This window comes from Budorcas taxicolor, chromosome 8 (assembly GCF_023091745.1).
Source record: "Budorcas taxicolor isolate Tak-1 chromosome 8, Takin1.1, whole genome shotgun sequence".
Taxonomy (NCBI): Eukaryota; Metazoa; Chordata; class Mammalia; order Artiodactyla; family Bovidae; genus Budorcas; species Budorcas taxicolor.
Genome location: NC_068917.1, coordinates 20,142,455 through 20,164,422, shown reverse-complemented (window position 1 = coordinate 20,164,422; position 21,968 = coordinate 20,142,455). Strand labels below are relative to the sequence as shown.

At 39.6% G+C, this 21,968-nt stretch overlaps 1 protein-coding gene across 1 annotated transcript; it reads left to right on the top strand.

Annotated features, from left to right (window-relative positions):
* The first annotated feature begins 336 nt into the window (after positions 1 to 336).
* LOC128052791 (thioredoxin-related transmembrane protein 4-like) lies at positions 337 to 1,389 on the top strand. Its single transcript, XM_052645346.1, is given in 3 exon segments — positions 337 to 366; positions 368 to 860; positions 863 to 1,389. Coding segments are annotated over 3 exon segments (1,050 nt in total).
* Positions 1,390 to 21,968: the final 20,579 nt, after the last annotated feature.

Genomic DNA, 21,968 nt, shown 5'->3' with positions numbered 1-21,968 from the left:
GGTGTAAATAAGTGCACATATATTTATCACCGAGTTTATACTCAAAAAATGTGAGCAATCTAAATATCGAAAAGTGTTTGGTTGATCTATATTATAGATTCCATATAATGGAATATTAACAATATAAGTTGTATACAATATAGATTTCATGCAGTCAATAAAAAGTATGATATAGATCTAAATATGAACGTGGATTGCAGATTAACTGACTAAAGACTTTTATGATACCTAAGGAAGAAAAGTGAGCCTTTGGCGCACCACCAGGGAAGGCCGGGTCGGCGGGCCTGCCGCGCCCTCCTCCGTAGCCCCGGGAAGAGCCCGGCTCCGCGTCCCGCTATGGCGGGAGGGCGCCGCGGCCCGCCGTTCGCTGTTCGCGGCGCTCCTAGCCGCTTGGCTCGTGGCGGTGGCAGAGGCGGAGGCCGACCGGGAGCAGCCCGCGCGGCCGCCGGAGCAGAGCCTAGTGCGGCCCACGACAGCTTCCAACTGGACGCTGGTGATGGAGGGCGAGTGGATGCTGAAATTTTATGCCCCCTGGTGTCCATCCCGTCAGCAGACTGATTCAGAATGGGAGACATTTGCAAAGAATGGTGAAATACTTCAGATCAGTGTGGGGAAGGTAGATGTCATTCAAGAACCAGGTTTGAGTGGCCGCTTCTTCGTCACTACCCTCCCAGCATTTTTCCATGCAAAAGATGGGATATTCCGCCGTTACCGTGGCCCAGGAGTCCACGAAGACCTGCAGAACTATATCTTAGAGAAGAGGTGGCCATCTGTTGAGCCTCTGACTGGCTGGAAATCCCCAGCTTCTCTAACGATGTCTGGAATGGCTGGTCTTTTTCGCATCTCCGGCAAGATATGGCATTTCACAACTATTTCACAGTGACCCTTGGAGTTCCTGCTTGGTGTTCTTACTTCTTTTTTGTGATAGCCACCTTGATTTTTGGCCTTCTCATGGGTCTGGTCTTGGTAGTAATATCTGAATGTTTCTACTTGCCACTTCCAAGGAATATATCTGAACATTCTGAGCAGAATCTCAGGTCAGAGGAGGTTCATTTAACTGAACAGTTGCAGGATGTAGAGGAGGAAAAGGATGATTCAAATGAAGAAGAGAACCAGGATAGCCTTGTAGATGACGAGGACGAGAAAGAGGACCTTGGTTACGAAGAGGAAGCAGAGGAGGAAGAGGAGGACGGCCCGGCTGCTGGCGGGGACGTGGAGAAGAGTGATGCCCAGGACCCGGAGCCCCCGAGGGAGGCCCGGGAGGACGAGGGGTCTGGTGAGGTGGGAGATGACAGCCTGGAGCAGCCCTGCCCGGCTGGCACAGAGGTGCTGGGAGACTCATTGAGACAGCGCAGAAGTCAGCATGCTGACAAGGGACCATCGGCCTAAGGACACTGTTTCCAAGAATACAGACCAAAAGCATATGTTAACTTCCCAAAAAAAAAAGAAAAGTGAGACATACTATACATAAAATGAGTGTAATCATTAATATTATACACATCTCTGTAGTCATGTAAAGAAGGGTCGGTATGAGAGATCTGGAAGACAGCTGTCTTTGTTTTGTTTTGTTTTAAAAAAGATATTTTTCTGTATTATTTGAACTCATGGCCATGTATTCTCAATGGGTATCATACTGTTTCCAAAGGAGTAAAATTGGCTCTTGAGGAATGAGAAAAATCTTAGATATCACAAAGGTATGTGGCTCTCAAAAACCCAACTCAACTGACAAAATATTATCACTCAGTATTTAATTTTACTGGGGGAGGTAGAAAAAATACGTTTAGTAGGGGGACAATCATGCTTTTTTAAAAGTTGAGAACTACTGTTCTGCATGGAAGTGAGTTATTTTTATATTCGGAAATCAAATATAAATATATCAGTGATAATCTCATCAGTGAGGTTATATTTACATGTCTAATTTCAAATCTAACTGGTTATTTTCAACAACAAAAAATGCCACCTGCACATTTTACTCCAGAGAATATTTAAAACATACACTTCATTGAATATCTAAAAATAACCCTGCTAATGAAGAAAACACGTTCAGTGTTAGGTGTTAATCACAAGTGTTTATCTTACTATTTAATTGAAAAGAAATTACCTTGGTCTCTCAGCTTCTTAAGAGTATTTATTGCCATGTTCACATACATATTTTGACTGCTACAGCGTTCATAAATGACTTTTTCTTCTATTTTAGCCTAAATCACAAAGTGAATAATTAAATGAAAATATTAAATCCAAAATCTATGACGAATCAATGTCATCTGCAACACATGGATAAATATGACAAAATACTTACCTGACTCAAGGGATGGAGGGAAATGGTGCCACAAATAAAGACAGCTTATTTTACATTTTTGTGTTTATATTTTCTGAGAAGAAAAAATACTAAACTTAATCCCATGAAGCTAATCCAAGAGCCAGGCACTTATCTTCATAAATTAAAGACCACTGTATTTTTGTAGAGTGTGCATGGTGCAAAGCTTCCTCAAGCCTCAATGTCATGAACTCATTTGATTCTCAATGAACAGAGAATCTACTGTAACAGAGACACATACTGTTATAGTATTCTCATTTCAAACGTGAGGAAACTAAGGCTCAAAGTGACTAAATAACTTGCTTAAGATCACACAGCAAAGGAAAGACATGGTCCTCTTTTCATTACCTTTCATCTATTAGTTACTTTCCTAAACCCCTTAATTACTATTTTTTTTTTATACCATAACTCAATATGACAGGTCAGTAAGAAGGGATAAAATGAAAGAACTAAGTAAACAGTAATAAATTGTATATTATATTAATAATTTATTGTGTACCTAGTATTACAGGTTTGGTATACATTTATTAAATGTTTTCTCATTTAATCTTCATTGTGATTCTATAAGGATCACCAATTTATATGAGGAAATGGAGGCTCAAGAAATTGCAGAGCTGCAAATTGAATCTACGTGTGCCCAGGTGCCCAAGAAAAGACTCTCCTCACTACGGTAAATCATCACAAAGAGACCACTGTGCGGGTTTGGAGAGAGGACCTAAAGACAGGACAGAGATGCTGAAAAAGACAAAGCTGGAAGAAAAGGGGTAATGTTTCTCCTAGAGAGGCTCTTTTTGGTTTCTCTTTGCCATTATTCTTTAACATACACAGAATCCCAGAGGTGACAGACTTTTGCAATGGCAAGACAAGAACCTTCCCACAAAAACAATAAAAAATACTGGTGAAATAACTAATCCAACCATTTCAAAACTCTGAAAATTAACCAAAGCCAAAAAAAAAAAAAACCTAAAAATTGTCTAAGAGAAACTTTGAACCTCAGTAAGACAGTGTGGTCTCCACCATTTTAGCTTCAGGCTGTTCCCTTCTCTCCCCCAGCTTAGCAGCATCATAGCTGCAAAATAAATAAATAAATAATAGAAGCCTGGTAGCCAACAGAAAGGACAGGCTTCTTTCAGAGCTACATTAAAACATCATCCCTAGAGCACAGTCAATATTTTGTATGAACAACCAGCTCTCTGGAAAAATCTCTATTCTCAGAGGACAGTCAGTATTTGATTTGACACAGAACTCAGCTTATTAGAGGAAAAATAAAAAACCTATCCCTCCTGAGTTCAATGTTCAAACTACACACAATTGCAGTCACTTTATATGCTGCTGCTGCTGCTGCTGCTGCTAGGTTGCTTCAGTCGTGTCTGACTCTGTGCAACCCCATAGACGGCCTCCCACCAGGCTCCCCGGTCCCTGGGATTCTCCAGGCAAGAATACTGGAGTGGGTTGCCATTTCCTTCTCCAATGCATGAAAGTGAAAAGTGAAAGTGAAGTTGCTCAGTCGTGTCCGACTGTTAGCAGCCTCATGGATTGCAGCCTACCAGGCTCCTCCGTCCATGGGATTTTCCAGGCAAGAGTACTGGAGTGGGGTGCCATTGCCTTCTCTGACTTTACATGCTAACAAGGTAATAATGCTCAAAATCCTTCAAGCTAGGCATCAACAGTATATGAACCAAGAACCTCCAGATTCAGAAAAGGCAGAGGAACTAGAGATCAAACTGCCAACGTCTGTTGGGTCATAGAAAAACCAAGGGAATTCCAGAAAAGCATCTACTTCACTTCACTGACTATGCTAAAGCATTTGACTGTCTGGATCACAACAGACTGGAAAATTCTGAAAGAGATGAGAATATCAGACCAACTTACCTGCCTCCTGAAAAACCTGTATGCAAGTCAAGAAGCAATAGTTAGAACCAGACATGGAACAACATGGTTCAAAATTGGTAAAGGAGTATATATATTGTCACCCTGGTTATTTAACTAATGTGCAGAGTACATCATGCAAAGTGCTGGACTGGATGAAGTTCAAACTAGAATTAAGATTGCTGGGAGAAATATCAATAACCTCAGATATGCAAATGACACCACCTTTATGGCAGAAAGTGAAGAGTCTCTTGATGAAAGTGAAAGAGAGTGAAAAAGCTAGCTTAAAACTCAGCACTCAAAAAATTAAGATCATGGCATCCAGTTCCATCACTTCACAGCAAATAGATAGGGAAACAATGAAAACAGTGAAAGACTTTATTTTCTTGGGCTCCAAAATCACTGCAGATGGTGACTGCAGCCATGAAATTAAAAGACACTTGCTCCCTGGAAGCAAAGCTATGGCCAGTCAAGACAGCCTTTTAAAAGGCAGAGACATCACTTTGTCGACAAAGGTCCGTACGGTCAAACTATGGTTTTTCATGTACAAATGTGAGAGCTGGACCATAAAAAAGGCTGAGAGTCGAAGAATTGATACTTTTGAACTGTGGTGTTAGAGGAGACTCTTGAAAGTCCCTTGGACTGCATGGAGATCAAACCCGTTAATCCTAAGGGAAATCAACCCTGAATATTCACTGGAATGACTTGCTGAAGCAGAAGCTTCAATTCTTTGGCCACGTGATGCAACAAGCTGACTCACTGGAAAAGACCCTGATGCTGGGAAAGACTGAGGGCAAGAGGAGAATGGGGCGACAGAGTATGAAACGGGTGGATGGCACCATCAGCTGAATGGCTGCCAGTTTGAACAGAGAGATAGCGAAGGACAAGGAAGCCTGGCGTGCTGCAGTCCAAAGGGTCACAAAGAATCGGACACAACTGAGTGAATGGACGGCAACAACAACCCCCTGGAGTATTCTCAAATCAGTAGCACCTGGGTGGCAACATGGCAGCTACCTGAGGCTATGATTTCAGCTGGGTAAACAAGAACCTGACTAGAAATTTAAAAGGAAACCTGGGGGAAACCAGAAGACCACAAGAGACTTTGAAAAGCTCTGACATATTTCTAGGGCATAAAAGGTGACCCAAGAAAGATTTGGAAAAGAGAAGTTCCCATTAACTCATTAACAGCTGGCCTTGAAACCCTGTACGGAATGGAAGTAAAAGCTAAGACCGTCTTATAAACAACAACGAGTCTGAAGGCATGCCTTCTCACAAAGATCCCCTAGGCATTTTAAGTCACTGGCTGATAACTAAATTGTGTTGATACAGGGTGACTCCTGAAATTAAAAGTGAAGTGAAAGTCACTCAGTCGTGTCTGACTCTTTGTGACCCCATGAACTACACAGTCCACTGAATTCTCCAGGCCAGAATACTGGAGTGGGTAGCCTATCCTTCTCCAGTGGATCTTCCTGACCCAGGAATCGAACTGGGGTCTACTGCGCTGCAGGCAGATTCTTTACCAACTGAGCTATCAGGGAAGCCCAGATTAAAAAGAAAAGAATTTTTTAAATGCCACCAGAGAACTTAGTATCCATACACTGGAAACAATATAGAATCTACAAGATTATATCAGAAAAAACCAGTAAACAAGAAAGAAGCAACAAGAAAAAAATTAACAAAAACCTAGCAAAAAATAAAGATCTATCTGCTGTTAGATTTATTTCAATACATTATTTAACTGAATAGTTTTCTACAGAAAGTCATGGCACATGTAAAGAAGCAGGAAAATCTATCACAAACAGGAAAAAAAAAGCAGCCAAGAGAAAATGTTCTTGAGAAAGCCCAAATTTTGGACTTAACAGACACAGACTTTTGGTCTTTTAAAGAAAAAAACAATAAAGGACAAAAACTGTAGAGACCTAGTAGAAGCTGAAGAGATCAAGAAGAGATGGAAAGAATACACAGAACTGTACAAAAAAAATCTTAATGAACCGGATAACCGAATGGTATGGTCAGTCACCCAGAGCCTGACATTCTGGAGTGGGAAGTGAGGTGGGCCTTAGGAAGTGCCACTGTCCATAAAGCAGGTGGATGTGAAGGAATTTCAGTAGAGCTATTCAAAATCCTAAAAGATAATGCTATCGAAGTGTTACACTCAATATGTCAGGAAATCTGGAAGACCCAGAAGTGGCCACAGGACTGAAACTCTGGCCACAGGAAAAGGTCAATCCTCATCCCAATTTCCAAGAAGGGCAGTACTAAAGAATGTTCAAACCAGTGGACAATTCCACTCATCTCCTCATGCTTAAAATCTTGCAAGTTAGGCTTCTGCATTATGCAAACCAAGAATTCCCAGACATCCAAGCAGGGTTTAGAAAAGGCAGAGGAACCAGAGATCAAATTGTCAACATTCACTGGATCATATAAAAAGCTAGGGAGTTCCAGAAAAACATCTACCTCTGTTTCACTGACTATGATAAAGCCTTTGACTGTGTGGATCATAACAAACTGTGGAAAGCTCTTACAGAGATGGGAATATCAGATCATCTTACCTGTCTTCTGAGAAACTTGTATGTAGATCAAGAAGCAAGAGTTAGAACCCTGTATGGAACAACTGATTGGTTCAGGATTAAGAAAGAAGTACGATGGTACTGTCTGTTGTCACTCTGTTTATTTAACCTATACGCTGAGCACATCATGAGTTACAAGCTGGAATCAAGATTGCTGGGAGAAACATCAACAACCTCAAATATGCAGATGATACCACTCTAATGGCAGAAAGTGAAGAGGAACTGAAGAGCCTCTTGATGAGGGTGAAGGAGGAGAGTGAAAGAGCTGGCTGAAAACTGAATATTAAAAAAAACTAAGATCATGGCATTCAGCCCCATCAGTTCATGGCAAATAGAAGGGGAAAAGGTGGAAGTAGTGACAGATTTCCTCTCCTGGGCTTTCAGATCACTGTGAATGGTGACTGTGGGCATGAAATCAGAAGATGATTGCTTCTTGGCAGGAAAGCTATGACAAACCGATAGACACTGTGTTGAAAAGCAGAGACATTACTCTGCTGACAGAGGTCTGTATGATAAAGGCTATGGTCTTCCCAGTGGTCACATATGGCTATGACAGCTGGACTGTAAAGAAGGCAGAACACCAAAGAACTGATGCCTTCAAACTGCAGTGCTGGAGAAGACTCCTATGAGTCCCTTGGACAGTGAGGAGATCAAACCAGTCAATCTTAAAGGAAATCAACCCTGAACATTCATTGGAAGGACTGATGCTGAAGCTGAAACTCCAGTATTGTGGTCACCTTGAGAGGGTAACAGGCAGGAAGACCAGGGGTCTCCAAACGGAGGAAATAGCCTACAAGTGTCAGACATTTTTATCTCTCTTAAGCAGCAGGAGGAAACAAACTAGCAATATTTTTTCCTTCTCTATACAAATTTAAAAGGCGGTTTCTCTTAAAATATTGTGTTGCCATAATGACACCTGGTTTCACCTGAAGTTAACTATTCTCAAACCTAGAGATAACCAATGCATTTCTCGTATGGAAATGTTTGTCTTAAGCTATGCTAATGTGCTATACATTTACCCCAAACTCTGTCTTCAAGTTGGTTCCACCTCTTGGCTCAGAACCTACTTGACAAACCAGTATGTTATACTCAGATATTGTTGTCCTAATCTATGTAAACAAAACTATTTGTATGGTAATCTGTCCTTCTACAAGATTCAAGTTAATCATTTTATGGCCCAGGATGAACCATTTGGTGCCAAGATTATCCCAAAATGCACCTTATAGGTGAGGGGCCTGGTGCCATTCTGAGTTTTAAGACATTCCTTTCATTAACAGACTGCTGGTGACTATATAACATCCAGCTGAAGACTAGCAGCGGGGCACTCTTTCTGCCCCCTTCTGATGCCTGTATCAGAAGCTTTCTCTATCTCCTTTATACTTTAATAGAACTTTATTACACAAAAGCTCTGAGTGATCAAGCCTCGGCTCTGGCCCCAGATTGAATTCTTCTCCTCCGGAGGCCAAGAATCCCAGCGTCTTTGCATGATTCAACCACAACCTTTCAACCTGATGCTAACAGGCAACTCACTGGAAAAGTCCCTGATGGTGGGAAAGATTGAGGGCAGAAGGAGAAAAGGGCATCAGAAGATGAAATGGTTGGATGGCATCATCAATGCAATGGACATGAATTTGGGCAAATTCTGGGATATGGTGAGGGACAGGGAGGACTGGCGTGCTATGGTCCATGGGGTCACAAAGAATTGGACACAACTGGGTGACTGAGGAACAAAAGACACATACTTTAAATCAGCTATTGTAAATATGTTTTAAGATTAATGGAACAATATCTAGAGAATTAAAAGAAAGTGAAAATTATGTTTCATCAAATAGGTAGTACCAATAAAGAGAAATAGAAAAATAGTCAAAGTTCTGGTGTTAAAAGGTGCAAAAATTACACAAACAAGTCACTGTAGGGATTCAACTACAGATGTAAGCTAGCAGAATAAACAGTGACCCTAAAGACAAATCAATAGATTATTCAGTTTGTGGATAAGAAAAAAGAACCAAGAAAAATTAACAGCATGTCAGATGTCTGTGGGACACCATCAAAGAGACCTATATACACATAATGTGAGTTGCACAGAAAGAGAAAGGAGCAGAAAATACTAAAGAAATAATTGTCTTAAACTTCCTGAATATTACGTAAAATATTGATCCATACATCCATGATGCTCAACAAACTGCAAGTAGAATTTATTTACAGAGAGTTACACCTAGACATGCCACAGTCAAACTGATCAAAGCCAAAGACAAAAAGAAAATCTTGAAAGTATTAACAGAAAAATGGCATTGTGTTTAAAGAATCCTTAATAAGATAAAAGCTGACTTCTCATCAGAAACCATGAGAACAGTGAAATGACACCTCTAAGTGTTAAAAGAAAAAAACTATTAACCAAGAATTCTATATCCAGCTAAACTCTGCTCTACAATGAAGAGGAAATTAAGACATTCCCAGATAAACCCAGGTGTCACTAGTGGTAAAGAAGCCACCTGCCAATGCAGGACGTGTAAGAGACGTGGGCTCGATCCCTGGGTCGAGAAGATCCCCTGAAGGAGGGCAAGGCAATCCACTTGAGTATTCTTTCCTGGAGAATCCCATGGACAGAGGAGCCTGGTGGGCTACAGCCCATAGGGTCGCAAAGAACTGCACAAAACTGAAGTGAATTAGCACGCACAGATAAACTCTGACGGAATCTGTCACTAGCAGACCTATCTTGCAAGAAATGCTAAAGGGATTCTTTAAGTCTGAAAAGGACAGTAAAAGGTAATTTGAATCCACACGAATAAATGAAGAACACTGGTAAATGTAATTCCACAGGAAAATATACAAAAGAATAAATATGTTTTTATAATCTCTAAGTGATGATAAAATAAAGCAAGAATTATAAAACTGAACTATAGGTTTATAATATATGATGCAATTTATATGACAGTAGTGTTAAAAAGGAATGACAGAGAGATTTACAAGAGCAATTTTCTGAATACTACTGAAATTCAGTTAGTTTTAATTTGAACTAGATTGTCACAAATTAAAATGGTAACTGTAATCCTTACTATAAACAGTAAGAACACAATTCAAAAGATATAATCAAAGAAATGACCTGGGCAATTAAACAGTAAACTAGAAAATATTTAACACAAAAGAAAGCAACAATTGTAGTGGAAATAAAAAGAAAAATCACACAGTAAAGTCCTATTAGTTATTAGTCACTGAATTAAATGAAAATAGATTAAACACTCCATTTACATTTGGAAGAATGGGGGAAAATATGAGTCAACTATATGCTGTCTACAAGACACACACTAAACTCAAAGACCAAAGAGGTTGAAAGCAAAAGGAAGCAAATTGAGATACTCTGTAAGCATTAATTCAAAGATATTTGGAGCAGCTACACCAACATCAGACAATATAATCTTTAAAACAGAAGTTGTTACTAGAGACAAAGAAATATATTTTATAATGGTAAGAGGGTCAATCCATTAGGAAGACAAAATGATTATAAACAAGCACACATCTTACACCAAAACACCAAAATGCACAAAGCAAAACTGACAGAATCAAGTAAACAATAATTCAACAATCAATTGGAGACTTCAATACCACACTTTCAATAAAAGATACAAGTCATTAAACCAAGAAAAAGTGCAATACTTCAACTATGAAGTGATTATACCTCATAGACATCTATAGAATACTTCACACAGCAAGAACATACATCTACTTCTAAGAAAATGCACATACTTTTCAAGTACACATAGAATATTTTCTAGGGCAGATCATAAAACATTTGCATAGAGCAGTTAAGTCATAAAGCAATCCTCAGTAAATTTGAAAGGACTAATACCATACAAAGAGTGTTCTCTGACCCCAATGGTACTATACTATAGACAGCAGAATATTTAAGAAATTCATAAATAAGTGGAAATTAAATTACATATTCCTAAATAACAAACAGATGAGAGAAGAAATAAAAGGAAACAATTCTTTGAGATGACTGAAAATGGAAACACAACATACAACTTACAGGATGCGCCTAAAATAATGCTTAGAGTAAAAACAATACTGTAAATCGCTATAGTAAAAGATTTCCAATCAGTTACTTTGCCTTCCACCTTAAGAAACTAGAATTTTAATGGGAAACTAAACCCAAAGAAAGCAAAAGGAATCAAATAATAAACACCAGAGTGGAAGTAAAATAATTAAAGGAGAGGGAGAAAGGAGGGAGGTTCAAAACACAGGGGACATATGTATACCTATTGATTCAAGTTGATGTACGGCAGAAACCAATACAATATTATAAGCAACTGTCATTCAATTAAAAATAAACTTTAAAAAATAATTAAAAATAGAGACAATCAACAAAACTAAAAGTTGAATTCTTTGAAAAGATCAACCAAATTGATAGAAGTTTAGCTAGACTGACCAAAAATGAGAAGACTCAAATTATTAAAATCAATAATGAAAGAAGACATCACTATATAACTTGCAGAAATAAAGTCATAAAGGAATATTATAAGCAACTATGCCGATATATTAGAAAATTTAAATGAAACTGAGAAAGGCCATGTACAAAAACCCAACAGTTACTACTGTACTTAAGAAAAATGGAAAGCTTTCCCTCCTAACATGAGGAACTTTAAAAAAGATTAAAACACATAGGAATCAACTTAACAAAGGCACTTCAAGACTTGTACTCTGAAAAAATACAAAAACTGTTGAAAGGAATTAAAGAAGATCTAAATAAATGTAAAGGCATTTCATGTTCATGGTTCTAAGACTGAATATCGTTAAATGGTAATACTCCACAAATTGATCTACTGATTCAAAACAACCTCTATCAAAATCCTAACTCAATATTTTTGAGAAATATAAGCTGATCCTAAAAGTTACATGGATAGGCCAGGGACCAAAATGGTGCTGAAAGAGAACAACAAATTTAAAGACCTCACACTTTCAATTTCAATACTTACTACAAAGGTTCAGTAATTAAAACTGTATGCTGCTGCTGCTGCTGCTGCTAAGTCGCTTCAGTTGTGTCTGACTCTGTGTGACTCCATAGACGGCAGCCCACTAGGCTCCCCCATCCCTGGGATTCTCCAGGCAAGAACACTGGAGTGGGTTGCCATTTCCTTCTCCAAGGCATGAAAGTGAAAAGTGAAAGTGAGGTCACTCAGTCGTGTCCGACTCTTAGCGACCTCATGGACTGCAGCCTACCAGGCTCCTCCATCCATGGGATTTTCCAGGCAAGAGTACTGGAGTGGGGTGCCATTGTCTTCAGTACTAGCATAAGGACAGAAATAGAGATCAATGGAATGGAATCATAGAAAAAATTTATGGTCAGTTACACTGCGTTTCAACAGAAGCAATAAGAAAATTAATTGAGGGAAAAACAATCTTTGGAATAAGTAATGCTATGAAACTGGATATCCACATTCAAAAGAGTGAAGTTGGACCTCTACCTCACACATTATGCAAAAATCAGTTCTAAACAATCATACACTTAAGTATAAAACTACAACTCTCAGCGTCTTAGGAAAAAAAATAACTTTGTGACTTAGTTATCTTCTATAGGATACTAAGACCACAAGAAAAATAAATTAGAATACATCATGGTGAAAAGCTTTGTGCTGCAATTGATAACATCAAGAAAGTGAGAAGAAAACCCACAGACAGAACTTTTGCTAATGTTTATCAAAGAGATCTGTATCCAGAATACGTAAAGCGGGCTACCTGGTGGCTCAGCTGGTAAAGAATCTGTCTGCAATGCAGGAGACTTGGATTGGATCCCTGGGTTGGGAAGATCCCCTGGAGATGGGAACAGCTACCAACTCCAGTATTCTGGCCTGGAGAATTCCATGGACTGTATAGTCAGTGGAATCGCAGAGTCGGACATGACTGAGCGACTTTCACGTCACTATCAGTTATAAAGGTCTTTTCCGTATTGATCTGAAATCTGCCTCTTCCTGCACTCAGCCATGGTGCGTTTTAGCGCTACCCTCTTTTCTATTTGTCTTCCGGTTGCGCTGAGTCTTCGCTGCTGCATGACTGCTCTTTAGCTGCAGCGAGCAGGGGCTACGCTCTCGTTTTGGCGGCTTCTCTTGTTGCAGGGCTCAGGCTCTAGAGCACAGGTTCGGTAGCTGTGGCACAGGCTTAGTTGCTCTAAGGCACGCGGGATCTTTCTGGATGAGGGACTGAACTCATGTCTCCTGCATTTGCAGGCGTATTCTTTACCACTGGGCCGCCAGGGAAGCCCACTCACGGTGTCTAGAGGGAGGGGGCATATGTATACCTATAGCTGATTCATGTTGGTGTATGGCAGAAACCATCACAATATTGTAAAGTAACTATCCCCCAATTTAAAAGAAAATTTAATTAAAATAAATAACTAAAAATAACCTTCAGAGTCATCTGAATTTGCCTCAGAGGAAGGGCAGCACAAAGCCCAAGTCTAGTGCTCAGACATGTGTTTTAACAGTGTTTTAAATAGAGATTTTAAAATAGAAAGTATTGAAAGATGAGAAATCTGTAAATTCTGAACTTGAATTTCCAAACTGCAGTAATCAGATGGAGCGGAGAAGTGTCTGCTTGCCTTTAGATGGGACTCACTCTATCTAGAACGGGCTTCCCTGTGGCTCAGTGGTAAAGAATCTGCCTGCCAAGCAGGAGACGTGGGTTCACTCCCTTGGTCTGGAAGATGCCCTCAAGAAGGAAAAGGCAACCCATTCCAGTATTCTTGCCTGGGAAATCCTATGGGCAATGGAGCCTGGTGGGCTACAGTCTGTGGGTAACAAGAGAGTCAGATGTGAATGAGCCACTGATCAACAACGACTCTATTTAGTAAGCCACAGCCCTCACCTCTCCACACTGGATTTTTAAAAAGTGCATGGGATAGCAACTATAGCTATTGCCACTGATTTGAAAGGTTTCAATATGGTTAAAAAAAAAAAATTTTGAGTAGCAACTACAGAGAATTCCAGAAAAAAACATCTGCTTTATTGATTACACCAAAGCCTTTGACTGTGTGGATTACAACAAACTGTAAAATTCTTCAAGAGATGGGAATGTCAGACAGCCTGACCTTCCTCCTGAGAAATCTGTATGCAGGACAAGAAGCAACAGATAGAAATGGACATGGAATAACAGATTGGCTCCAAATCAGGAAAGAAGTACATCAAAGCTGTATATTGTCACCCTGTTTATTTAACTTCTATGCAGAGTACATCATGTGAAATGCCGGGCTGGATGAAGCACAAGCTGGAATCAAGATTGCCAGGAGAAATATCAATAACCTCAGATATGCAGATGACACCATCCTTATGGCAGAAAGTGAAGAGGAACTAAAAAACCTTTTGATGAAAGTAAAAGAAGAGAGTGAAAAAGCTGGCTTAAAACTCAACATTCAAAAAACAAAGATCATGGCATCTGGTCCCATTACGTCATGGCAAATAGATGGAGAAACAATGGAAACAGTGACAGACTTTATCTTCTTGGGCTCTAAAATCACTGCAGATGGTGACTGCAGTCATGAAATTAAAAAACACATGCTCCATGGAAGAAAAGCTTTGACCAACCTAGACAGTATATTAAAAAGCAGAGACATTACTTTACTGACAAAGGTCCATAAAGTCAAAGCTATGGTTTTTCCAGTAGTCATGTATGGATGTGAGAGCTGGACCATAAAGAAAGCTGAGCGCTGAAGAATTGATGCTTTTGAACTGTGGTGTTGGAGAAGACTTTTGAGAGTCCCTTGAACTGCAAGGAAATCAAGCCAGTTAATCCTAAAGGAAATCAGTCCTGAATATTCATTGGAAGGACTGATGCTGAACCTGAAACTCCAATACTTTGGCCACCTGATGTAAAAAGAACTGACTCATTGGAAAAGACCCTGATGCTGGGAAAGATTGAGTGCAGGAGGAGAAGGGAGTGACAGAGAATGAGATGGTTGGATGACATCACCGACTCTTATGGACACGAGTTTGAGTAAACTCCGGGAGTTGGTGATGGACAGGGAACTCTGGTGTGCTGCAGTCCATAGGGTCACAAAGAGTCAGACACGACTGAGCAACTGAAGTGAACTGGCTGAACTACAAACACAGGTGCTGCAAGAAGCCAGGCATGGCTGATAAATGAGCACAGCAGCTGTATGTAATAGGGAGTGGTCAAGACTGTGGCTCACCAGACAGTATATAAAGTCGGGAGACCCAACTCAGATTCATATACTACTGGCCTAGATAGGAATTCACAGGATGAAGACAGCTTTTATCAATAAAAGTTACCAGAGTACTTTTTACAACTCTCTCAGGTGGCACGAGTGGTAAAGAACCTGCCTGCAATGCAGGAGACTTAAGGGACGCGGGTTCAATCCCTGGGTTGAGAAGGGCCCCTGGGGGAGGAAATGGCAACACACTCCAGTCTTGCCTGGAGAAGCCCATGGACAGAGAAGTCTGGTGGGCTACAGTCCATGGGATTGCAAGGGGTCAGACGTGACTGAAGTGACTTAGGCACGCACACAAGATCAGAGAAGCCATTCAAGACAGAAGGAAAACCCAGGCCCACAGCCTTGCTTCAGAAAAGCAGTGGAGATAAACTTAGTTTCTTTGGTAATTGTGCCCCCATGAGTTCCTCATTCAGTGCAATCGTTACTGAGAGAGAGTGTGTGTGTTTTCAGATATATTATGTAGTACTGACCATCTTAAATGCCCATCCTCTGTTTATAAACTTTCAAATACTTCTCAAAAAAGAGGTTGACATAACATTGTCTTACTTCATCAGGAACTTTGGATGCGGATTCTGATGCTCCTAAAGCCTGCTTCCGATGAGCCACCTTGTATTTCACCATCTTGATAAATCTAAAATTACTGATTAGAGGAAAAAAGAATACGTGTGTTTTCTGTTTAACATTCCAACCATGTGTCCAGGGGTAAAGCTATCTTAGGTGAGCTTTATGTCAAAATTAAATTTAAAAATTATTTCAAGTTTTAAATTCATTAAAAGTAGAATAAATGCAAGGTATAAATTATCTATACTCACAAAAGAGGAAGTGAGAGGGCTGCCTATATGTCCAGCATTTTTATTTAAACTTTTTATTTTGTAATGGAGTAGAGCCAATTATGGAGAATGGTAACCCACTCTGGTATTTTTGCCTGCGAAATCGTGTGGACAGAGGAGTCTGGCAGGCTACAGTCCATGGGGTCGCAAAGAGTCAGGCATGACTGAGCAGAGCTGATTAACAACGTGAGCGTTTCAGGTGTGTCCACCATTATTAAGGCTGATCTGATTACCCATCTAACCCCTCTGCTGCTTCCACATCCAGACGAGGTCCTCAGATCAGCATGTAGGAAGGTGGGCAGTTTATCATTCTTAAAACAAATATATATCCTAATGCCTTTCAGTTACCATGGCATTGAGAAAATGTGTTTGGACTTAAAATTTATGAAAGATCCATGTATATTCAATATTAAAATGACCACAACTAGGGGCTTCCCTGGTGGCTCAGCGGTAAAGAACACACATGCAATGCAAGAGACATGGGTTCGATCCCTGATCCAGGAAGATCCCACGTGCTGTGGGGCAACTACGCCTAGGCACCACAACTGTTAAGCCCGCGTTCTGGAGCCCACAGGCCACAACTCCTGAAGCCCGCACACCTAGAGCCCACGTTCTGCAACAAGAGGAACCACGGCAGTGAGAAGCCTGCCCAGCGCAGCTAGAGAGAAGCCCCTGCTCACCGCAACCAGCGAAGAGCTCGTGCAGCAACGAAGCCCCAGCCCGGCCAAAAATAAACAAACAAAAATTCAATGATCCCAGCCAGAAACAAGGTGAGCATTCCTTCTGAAGTCTCCTTTTTCAAGAGACTGTGGGAATTCGAGGGTGAGTTAATCTACCTCACTTTTAGGGAGGGGGAAAGCTTTAAAACTGACCGTTTCCTGACAAGGAATACTTGGTAAAAAGAAAAAAAAAAATCACTGCCACAAGTAAGGGAAAAATGACTAAAGACGTAAGGCTATACTATCTTATTACTTGTGGGCATTATTTTCTGAAGGTCTCTCTCTCTCTGTCACATACCCCAGTATCTCACTCACATACTTACACATATACACCCCTCACTTCATGTGCCTTCAAAGGCATATTCCAATGTCCGTCTCTGCTCTGAAAAAAATCTGAGATGGCTTAAATTAATCATAGCTATAGACGTAAGGTGCTTCCCAGGTGGTTCCGTCGTAAAGAATCCACCTGCCAATGCAGGAGACTTGGGGGGTTTGATCCCTGGGTTGGGAGGATCCCCTGGAGCAGGAAATGGCAACCCACTCTGGTATTCTTGCCTGGGAAATCCCATGGCCAGAGGATCCTGCAGGGCTACGGTCTATAGTGTCACAGAGAGTCAGACATGACGGAGCCACTGAGCACGCATGCTGGTCTGAAAAACATCCGCCAAACATTTCCCGCCGAACAGTTCCCGCCGAACATTTCCCGCCGAACATTTCCCGCCGAACAGTTCCAAGGGTGCACGTGTGCGCATTCAGCCGCTCAGTCATGCGCGACTCAGCAGTCCCATGAAATGCAGCCTGCCAGGAAAGCCAAATTAACTGAAAGTGACAAATGGGCATAAATAGCTCTTTAAGGGTCACCAAAAAGGCTGAAATTTCTCTTCAGGAGGTTTGGCATTTATCTGAATTAGAGATTTTTCAAGAGAGAAGAATACAGCCACCCTCTAAGGGGATCAATATGTGGGCAGGATAAGACAGTTATTAGAGAGAAAGTTCTGGTCCTCAGACTGAGTTTATAGTACCTGAACAGGAAAAGAAGCAATAGTTTTCACAGGAATGTGTGATCTGTTTGGCTTTGCAATTGGATTTTCCTTTGAAGGAACTACATCCTCATGAAGGCTGCCTGATGTACATGAATTTTCTAAGAAGTTCAAAATGAATGAGAGAAAAAGGAAAATGTATATTTTAATGTCATTAGTCTCAGATGATTTGAGTTTATTTTAATCAACTCAGAATTTCACGATGTTTTGCTTATAGGCTTGAGATATTAATATATATTCTTCCCTTGAAGGAAAAAAAAATGCAAACACAAAAGGATTCCAAGTGACCAACTCCAGGATAACCTAGAAGAGCAAATTTAATTTATAAAGCAACTTGCTTCATGTAAGAAGGCATGCAAAATATGACTATTTATTGCCTAGCATATAAACATCATGCTGATCATTATTTCATGTAAAGCTTTAGGTGACATAATTGGTAATATATAGACTTTATAGAATATGTTTTTTAAAATAAAGTAAAATTTCATTTATTAAATAATTGGCTAAGAAAAGATCTTCTCATACCTCCTAAGGCTTTGCTCTGGCTCTGAGAGGCTGGACGTACCAAGGTATTTTTCTTCTGTTCTGAAGTGGCAGGATCAAAAGCCTGCCCATCCTTAACGGCAGTCATTGTCTGCGCTACTTGTTGTTGGGTCTGAAAGATCCCAGTGTGACTAATTAGTAACAAGATTAGTCCCTTGAAAAGACTAGTGATCTGTTTTCAGGTTGATACCTATAAACATCAACATAATACAAAGAAAACTGATTTTAAAAATTGATAAGATGGATAATTTCAAGTTCCTCTCCACACAAAAGCTCTTTAGAAATGCCTACATTTATGACACTACATGGGCCTCCGAGGTGGCTCAGTGGTTAAGAACCCGGTCTGCCAATGCAGGAGACCCAGGTTTGATTCGATCCTTGGTCAGGAAGGTCTCCTGGAGAAGGGAATGGCAACCCACTCCAGTGTTCTTGCCTGGAGACTGCCATGGACAGAGGAGCCTGGACAGAGCCCTGGGGCTGCAAAGAGTCAGACATGACTAAGGGAACACGCGTGAATAACACTATATGTGCTCTAATACACACATAACTGGAGTATACCCCGAAATAAATTGAAATAATAAAACTGAGCAACTATTTAAGCATCTAAGAAATTTTTCTTGAAATAAGAAAGAAAATAAAATCTTATAAGAAAAAGACACTTTGTCTGCAGGTTGAAGTGTTAATAAGACATTCTACTCAAGTTACTGGAATTCAAAGTTAAGAAACGAATCCTGTAGATAGCCAGGCAAACGCATCAGGTGACCCACACAGGGAGTAATAGCAAAGTAGCCTCAGACTCCTCCACAGCAACATTCATTACTAGACGGGAACATATCACAGAATGCTCAGCTTCACTAGTAATTAAAGAAATGTAATACAAAGTAAGGAAACAAAATTTCACTCAGATTTACAGGTTTAAAAAAAATAATATCCACTTTCTGTAAGGTTTGTGGGGAGGGAACTCTGAACACTGTAGGACTGTAAACTGTCACAACCCTTCTAGAAGGCAAAATGGCAAAATATTTTTTAAACGATAAATTTATCTTTTGTCCAGTTACTTCCATGTGTAAGAATTTATTTTTTTAAAAAGTCACTGATGAAACCAACAATTATTTAAATATAAGAATTTGGAGAGATACTGTATAGCACAGTAAAATGAAAACTATAAATATCACAATGTAATATTTGCAATGAACAGGAAACAAGATTAGCCTCCAGCAAAACTTTTTTCATAAGACAGAAGGGGAGTGAAACTAGTTTAGTAAATATCGATAGTATCTGGCTCTGGAATAGGCAAGCATTCACTATCTCCAGTTCATGGACATGGGAAATGAAACACAAAGAAATTAAATATTTGTTCAAGGACATTCAACTCTTTTGAGAAGAACTGGAATTCAAGCTGTTATCTGTGACTTGGAAGCATAACTTCTTTTTATGACATGCAGAAGATTCTACTGTGAGTATATACCAAGTACAAGTAATACAGAGAGGAGTGCAGAGAAATAAAGTTTGGATTAAATAACATTTTTACATCTCATAAAAGAATTTAAACATTTATAATATAAATTTATAAGAGGTTCAAATTACTTTTGAAAACAGTCAAGTCCCCTTACTCACTCTAGTTACGTTTGATAAGAGTCTCGCAAACAAGGGGTTAGAGAGTACCGCTCCTAGCAGCAGGCATCTCACAACAGTCGCATAAGTCAATACATAACCCTGGGATGTGTGTGTTTCTGTTTAAAAATGCTTCATTTAGTAGACTGCTGATTAATACTGAATTTGTGGTCAATAGCACTAATAACTCATGCCTGAACAAAGTTGTTTTAACACACATTTTCTCTGTCAGGCACAGTGCAACCTTCTTGCTCCAAGGAACAGTAGACAGGACTCCACCTGGAGACCATTTTGAGTAACAAAATCACCAACAAAGCACACAAAAGTGCAGAAAACATGGCACTAAATAGACTCAGATAAGATTAACAGTATGACCACTGGACAAGAAGGCCGTGTTGCAGTGTTTAGTCTTAGCTGGGAATGTGTATGTCAGGGAATTCAATTTTTTTTTTTTTTTTTGCCACTGTGTGTGTCTACAGAGGACCACAAAAGCATGCGTATAGATTTTAAAGACACAAATTCATTTTACTGAATAGATGAATCTGCAAAAACAGAATCTGAAAATAATGAGGATTGACCATATTAATTCATAGTTCAAAGGTTATACAAAAACAATATACCTGCTTTTAATGAAAATGTTAGATAATGGGGGAAAAAAATGAAGGTTTTGAAAAACTCTTACAAATAGGCAATGTATTTATTGACTGCCCGCTTGTGCCCCCTGGTGGAAAAAAGATAACAAGTACTAGAACGTTCTTGAGCTTGCAATGACAATGTAACTTTATATTAAGTGCTGCAGAAAGCCAGAGGGGGGGAGGGTGGGGGGGATGGGGGACAAAAAGAGAAACAAAATGGCTCACATCAACCTTGGCAGTGTGTGCAATTCTCCTTTTTGGTCCAGAAATGTTTTGGTAATACAGCATATCTAATTCCATTTGTTTTCCTGAAGCCTAGTGGGAAAACGATAAGAGTTATTCAATTTCAGTGTAGTAAAAGCAAATTTATCGTGTTTCCTGAAGAGCCACAGAAATCCAAAACACTGGGCAAATTATTTAAAAATAATTCACAAAAAAATAGCTTATTTTGGATAATTTGACATGCACAGATATTCCTATAAAAGATTCCTTTAATTTGACAAATCAGCTATCAGTTACTGTACATAATACCATGGCTTCTGGAAACTGTCAAGCTTGCAAGATGTAATGGCTGGCCACTTACCAAGGTTTAGCCTTGTCATTCTAATACGTTATTAATTATTAAATTATAAATATATTTCATTATTTTTATTTTAATAAATAAATGTTATTTAAATTAAAATTTTATTTATTTTATTATAGTATCTTAATTATAATATTAGAAATATATAATGGATGGTACATACATTTTATAAAGTTTAGAATACAGAGAATATGTATTTAAGGAAAACGCTTTTAGATTTAGAAAAAGGATTAAAAAAATAAAAGTGACCAACCTGTTTAGCAGTCTCTCCCTCATGACCTTGGGTTTGTGTGAACTCACTGAAAGTTTGAAGACCTTCCTTCATAGTGTCATCAGAATCAGAGGGAGTGTCATCTCCAGTATATTCCTTATCTAAACCAAATTCAACTAACCTGCCGTCGTCAAAAATAGTCAAGTCTTGACTATCGTCTGGTGCTGTCAGATCTCTGCCTTTCAGGTGATCGTCTGCATAGGAGAACTGGAGCTGGCTTGGTGAAGATAGCCATTCAGTCTCTTCTTTTTGAGTATCATCAGTTGTTTTTACATGTCTTGTCCTCTTTGGATACCTTTCACTATGACTTCCTGTCTGGATTTCTTTGTCCCTGGGAGGGGCATAAGACATATTTTCTCCTGAAATGCAGACATGCATCTTCTCACCACCAAAGCTTCCCATCTTAGAAATGTGGTTTTGAACACCACACATGTTTATCTTAGTTTTAGTATCTAGTGAGGTTTTCGTGAGTGATCTTGATGGTTCTAGCTTGTTACTGTCATCGTCTCTGTATGTGGTTAGTTGGGTTTCACCTATTTTTTCCTCTTCTATGCCACTGATCTGAAGATTTCTTTCCTCCAGAGGCACTACCTGTATCCTTTCCTCCATATTCTGATATTTAAAGCCTCGAAAGCGTTCAGGTTTCCTAGAAACAGGAATGATTGGAGGCACATCCATTACAAGGTCATCCTCATCAGAATCTTGAAGATTTATTTTAATTCTTATGGGTGAAACATAAGGTCTTTGACTCTCCAG